Here is a 6,363-nt window from a genome sequence, read left to right as displayed (position 1 = left end):
TTTCCTAATAGAAACAGAGAAATGGGAAAACTTTTCCCAAGGACTCCCCCAAAATTGATTTACGTTAGGTCAAAGTATGTGTGACTTGATGCTAACTCCATGAGATCTGGACAACCAGCCTGAGGAGGGAGACAAAGGGACTCAGAGATCAAAGAATTAAAGGACTCCTTCAGCTCTGAATCCCTCTTTCCTTTCAGTTCCAAGTGTCCTTGGGTCACCAGAACATCCCTCCTCCTGATGCTGCACACTTCTGATTGGCCACCCTCAGCAGAGGTCAGAGCAGCCATGCGGAACCACACCACTGTCACCGAGTTTGTCCTGCTGGGACTCTCAGATGCCTGTGAGTTGCAGATGCTCATCTTCCTGGGGCTGCTCCTGACCTACCTCCTCACTCTGCTGGGGAATCTCCTCATCGTGGGCATCACCCTCGTGGACAGGCGCCTCCACACCCCCATGTACTACTTCCTCCGCAACTTTGCTGTCCTGGAGATCTGGTTCACCTCGGTCATCTTCCCCAAGATGCTGACCAACATCCTGACTGGATACAAGACCATCTCTCTCCCAGGCTGTTTCCTACAAAGTTTCCTCTATTTCTTCCTGGGCACCACAGAGTTCTTCCTTCTGGCAGTGATGTCCTTTGACAGGTATGTGGCCATATGTAACCCCTTACGTTATGCAACCATCATGAGCAGAAGGGTCTGTATACAGCTGGTTCTTTGTTCATGGATGGCAGGATTCCTTCTCATTGTCTTTCCAAGTTCCATCATACTTCAGCAGCCATTTTGTGGCCCCAATGTCATTAACCATTTCTTTTGTGACAGCTTTCCACTCCTGGAACTCATATGTGCAGACACAAGTCTGATAGAGCTTCTGAGTTTTATTGCGGCCAACTTCAGTTTGCTGGGCACTCTGTCCGTGACGGCCACCTGTTATGGCCACATCCTCCACACCATCCTGCGCATCCCCTCGGCCAAGGAGAGGCAGAAAGCCTTCTCAACCTGCTCCTCCCACATCATTGTTGTGTCTCTCTTCTATGGCAGCTGCATCTTCATGTACATCCAGTCAGGCAAGGGAAATGAAGGGGAGGACAGGAACAAGGTGGTGGCCTTGCTCAATACTGTGGTGACCCCAATGCTCAATCCCTTCATCTACACCCTCAGGAATAAACAAGTGAAGCAGGTGTTTAGCAAGCAATTAAGCAAGCTCCTCTCATAAAGATAAGCTGGGCCTGAATGGGGAAAATTTGTTCCTTGCCTGAACCTCTAACAAATGCAGTTCTGTCATGATTTCCATGAACTGTCTCATTCCTGACAATTTTTAACATGTGCTTTAATCTACAGTGGTTTCTTACATATATTATTGAGTCATGCAATCTTCTCAGAGGGTATTGAAAACTCAGTATACCACTACTATGCTGGTAGGTGTTCATGCTTCTGATGCCATGCTGTATCCGAGTTTGTTAATCTTGCCTCATTTTTACGTTATAACGAAGGATAGAATACCTTCTTCACTAGAATTTTCACAATTGATAAAGATCCTCAACAAGAATATATTAATAATAAACTTCAGAAGCAAGACATATATGGAAATATTAATGAGGTGGAATATCCAAGAAATATTAAGCTAAAGGAAGTATCAGGTATTAAAACAGTAAGTCAAGAACTGAGAAATAGAACTATGGAGCTGGATAGATAATCTGGAAAGATAATGCAGTATACATAAGGATCTAGTAGATGATTAAGTACATTTTCTAGTCAGTAGAGAAAAGAAGTTCAAATCAATAAATGATGCCAAGACTATTGGCTATCCAGGTAGAAAAGTTCCTTTCAGAGAGATTAGGACTAGGACTAACTTGGTGGTTTATCTGGGGGCAAGGGAGAAGTTAAAGCAGAAGAACAATTAAAAAATGATATACACCTGTGGTGCCTGGGTGGCTCAGTTAAGTGGTTAAGCATCTGACTTTGGCTCAGCTCATGATCTTACAGTTCTGTGAGTTTGAGCCCCAGATAGGGTTCTCTTCTGTTAACGTGGAGCCTGCTTCCAATCGTCTGTCTCCTTCTCTCTGTCCTTCCTCCGCTCACATGTGGGCTCTCTCTCTCAAAAATAAATAAATATTTTAAAAAATTTTCAAGGTGATACACATTTTAAGCACTTAGTTGAAATTAAAACTATAAACAAATATGTATTCACTAATCTGTAAATATCCTTTTTTATGAGAATGAGTGTGGTGATTGTTGTAATCTCTTTTGTTTAAACCACGTTCATTGGGTATCCTCTAATTTTCAGGATTTGTTTCAGTAATACAAAAATTTCATAGGTGCTTGGGAAACTGAGAGCAGAATTGTAGAGTTTTTGCTTTTTGTTTGTTTGCCAACCTTCACGGTTCTTGCCCACACCTCAGTCAACCAAATTTTTTCATTATCTGGCTTTATGGAATCTGTTGAAAGGAATCAACTTGGTTTTCATAGGTAACTTTGTTGTTATGCTCATGTTTCATTGTTTTATCTTTATTTAGCTAAAATATGTAATTATAATAACAAGTCCAATTATCAAATTGAGGTTTGTGAACAAACAGCTGATTCTTAGTACAAGCCAACTGGTGGGAACAAAAATAGGCATGGGTACTACGGAAGTCTACTAGCTGCAAAGCCAGTAACTACAAGGCATGCTGTGGACATCAATCATTTTGAGAGGCAGTATAGCAAAGAGATTGGAAGCCTACCAAAAGATACCGGAAGTCAACCACCTAGGTTCAGATGTCAGATATCTATTAGCCATTGAAGTTTCAGTAAGCAATACTTCTTTGTATCTCAGTAATATGTAGAGATAATAATAATAGTATCTACCTCATAGAACCCTTATAAACACTAATGCATTAAAATATGTTAGAATGCTTAGCACAGGGCTTAGTATGGAAAAAGCACCATGTTAAGTACCAGGTATTATGTTTTACTGAAGGAATGTGTTGAATAAATGAAGGTATAAGAGATCATCTAGTATCTTGAAGAAAAAGTTAAGTTAGATCCTCACCTTATATCTTAAACTGCAACAAATTCAAAATGAATTAAATAAGTATAAACCTTGAAAACATTAAAAAAAGAAAATTTAGGTAAAAATTGTCTCATTAAAGATGTATAGGGGGCTTCTGGGTGGCTCAGTCAGTTAAGCATCCAACTCTTGATCTCAGCTCAGGTCTTGATCTCATGGTCGTGAGTTCAAGCCCTATACTGGTCTCCACTCTGGGCATGAAGCTTACTTCAAAAAAAAAAAAAAAAAAAAGATATTTAGGGAGTTTTTTTCCTGAAAGAAACATAAAGATAAATTTATGAATTTGGTTATATAAAATTTTAGACTTCTTCAGAATAAAAAACCATAAATTATGACATGGTCATATGTACTTTCTACCTGCCTGGCATCCATTCCTCATTCTTAAAGTTAAAGGACCCTGACTTTTTTCAGGAAAGGCCCTTCCCATTCTCAGCCCATGTAGCCAAGATGATGCTGACTTCATCCCCAACCAATCAGAGCATGGCCATGGTTATCAGCTCAGGGATGGCTACATTACTAAAATCAGGCCAGTGAGACCAAATGAGTCTCAATTCAGAGATATTTAGGGGAACTGGTGGAAAAGAAACTATGTTGGACTTGAAGCAAGGAGAATATAGGAAAAAAGAGAAGATACAAATTATCAATAAGAAAATAACAAGAGAGTAGACCCCTCTATGGATTCTACAGGCATTAAATGGTAATAAAGGAACATTATGAAAAACTCTATGCCAACTTATACAACAACTTAAATAAAATGACACAAAATGGCACAAACTACCAAAGCTCAAACAATATAAAATAGATAAGTTAATAGTCCTATATCTTTTAAAGAAATTGCATTTGAAATTTAAACCTGCCCCCCCCCCCCAAAAAAAAAACAAAGGAAAGTTCAGGCCCAGAGGGCTTCACTGGTTAAGTCTACTAATTATAATACCAATGCTACACAAACTTTTGCAGAGAACAGAAGAGGAATAAACACTACCCAAATTAACTTATGAAGTCAGCTTTACCTTCATTTGGCATCAAACTGATTTTGGTGGGCGCCTGGGTGGCTCAGACAGTTGAGCATCTGACTCTTGATTTTGGCTCAGATCATGATCCCAGGGTCATGGGTTCCAGCCCTGTGTCTGGCTCTGGGCTGAGCATGGAGCCTGCTTAGGATTTTCTCTCTTACTCTGTCCCTCTCCTCCGCTAATGCTCTCTTTCTCTGTGTAAAATAACAAAACAACAACAACAAAAAACAATTTGGTTTGATACCAAAATCAGACAAAGATGTTTAAGAAAAGAAAATTACAAATATCCCTCAGGAATATAAATGAAAAAACCTTTAACAAAACTTTGGCAGATTATTTCCAATAATATATCAAAAAGACAATACATCTTTATCCAAATGAAGGTTATCCTGCAAATATAAGATTGGCTCAACATCCAAAAATCAGTCGTATAATTTACAATATTAACACAATAAAAGGGGAAAAACCACATAATCATCTCATTATATACAGAAAAAACATTTGACAAAATTCAACACTCAGGCATGATTTTTTGTAAGACTCCTAACAAACTAGAAGAGAATTTCCTCAATCTGATAAAGGGTATTTATGAAAAACCTACAGTAAACATCATACTAAATGGTGAAAGACTAAATACTTTCTTCCTAAGATTAAGAACAAGGCTTTTACAACTTTTATTCAACACTATACTGGAGGATCCTAGCCAATGCAATTAGTTAAGAAGAAGAAATAAAAGGCATGCATATTTTTTATCATTTAAGGATGCTGAATTTTGTCAAATGCTTTTTTTTCCTCCATCTATTGAGATGATCAAACAATTTTTATACTATAGTTGGTTAATGTGGTATATCACATTTACGGATTTGCAGATGTTGAACCATTTTGGACCCCTGGAATAAATCCCATTTGAGCACAGTGTCTGATCCTTTTAATGTACTGTTAAATTTGGTTTGCTAACTTTTTAAGCTTACTTATCTATTTTTTGAGAGAGAGAGAGAGTGAGACAGGGGCAGAGAGAGAGAGGGAGACAGAGAATCCCAAGCAAGCTCCACACCATCAGCACAGAGTCTGATGCAGGGCTCAAACCCACGAACCGTGAGATCATGACCTGAGCTGAAGTTGGACCCTTAAGCAGATGAGCCACCCAGGCACCCCGGTTTGCTAACTTTTTTTGAGGATTTTTGCAAATATGTTCATCAGACATAGTGGCCTGTAATTTTTTTTTCTTGTAGTGTCCTTGTAGTGGCTTTGATATCAGGATCACACTGGCTTTGTAAAATAAGTTTGGTAGTGTTTCCTTTTTCACTTTTTTGGAAGAGTCTGAAAAGGACTTAATTCCTCTTTAAAAGTTTGGTAGAATTCACCAGAATTCATCTGGTACTAGATTTTTTTGGCTGGGAGGTTTTTGATTGCTGATTTAATCTCCTTCCTGGTAATTGGTCTGTTCAGCTGGGTATAGAGAAAATGTACCTCCACATAATGAAGGTCATTTATGACAAGGTCACAGCTAACATCATAGCCAATAGTGAAAATCTGAAACTTTTTCCTCTAAGATCAGAAACAGGACAATAATGCCCACTCTCACCTCTTTTATTCAACATAGTTGAAAACTCTACTCACAGCAATCAGACAAGAAAAAGAAACAAAAGACATCCGAATTGGTAAAGAAGAAATAAAACTGTCACTATTTGCAGATAACATGATATTAAATACAGAAAGCCCTAAAGACTCCAACAAAAAAACTATTAGAACTAATAAATGAATTCAGTAAAGTAGCATGACACAAAATCAACATATAGAAATCTGTTTTATTTTTATACACTAATAATGAAATCGCAGAAAGAGAAATTAAGAAAACAATCCCACTTACAGTTGCATCAAAAAAAAGTAAGGTACCAGGGTGCCTGGGTGGCTCAGTTGGTTAAGCATCCAACTCTTGATTTTGGCGCAGGTCATGATCTCAGTTTGTGGATTGAGCCCCATGTCAGGTTCCTCACTGACAGTATGGAGCCTGCTTGGGATTCTCTCTCTCCCTCTCTGCCCCTCCCCTCCTCTCTTTCTCTAAAAATAAATAAATAAACATTAAAAAAAAATGAAGTACCTAGGGGTGAATGTAACCAAGGAAGAGAAAGACTTATACTCTGAAAACTATAAGACATTGATAAAAGAAATTGAAGGTGACACAAATAAAGAGAAAGATATATTATGTTCATGGATTGGAAGATTTTATATTGTTAAAATGTCTATTTTACCCCCTATAGAAATATTGATGGCATTTTTCACAGAACTAGAACAAATAATC

At 38.2% G+C, this 6,363-nt stretch overlaps 1 protein-coding gene across 1 annotated transcript; it reads left to right on the top strand.

Moving 5' to 3' along the window:
* The first annotated feature begins 239 nt into the window (after positions 1-239).
* LOC147580076 (olfactory receptor 6E1-like) lies at positions 240-1,290 on the top strand. The gene has a single exon (XM_086708467.1). The coding sequence runs from the start codon at positions 286-288 to the stop codon at positions 1,213-1,215; it is 930 nt and encodes a 309-aa protein (XP_086564593.1). The 5' UTR covers positions 240-285; the 3' UTR covers positions 1,216-1,290.
* The last annotated feature ends 5,073 nt before the right edge of the window (positions 1,291-6,363 follow it).

The sequence above is a fragment of the Puma concolor genome, chromosome B3 (assembly GCF_028749965.1).
Source record: "Puma concolor isolate L17-30 chromosome B3, mPumCon1.1.hap2, whole genome shotgun sequence".
Classification (NCBI taxonomy): Eukaryota; Metazoa; Chordata; class Mammalia; order Carnivora; family Felidae; genus Puma; species Puma concolor.
Note: the sequence above shows the minus strand (reverse complement) of the source record. Positions and strands in the feature narration are given on the sequence as shown.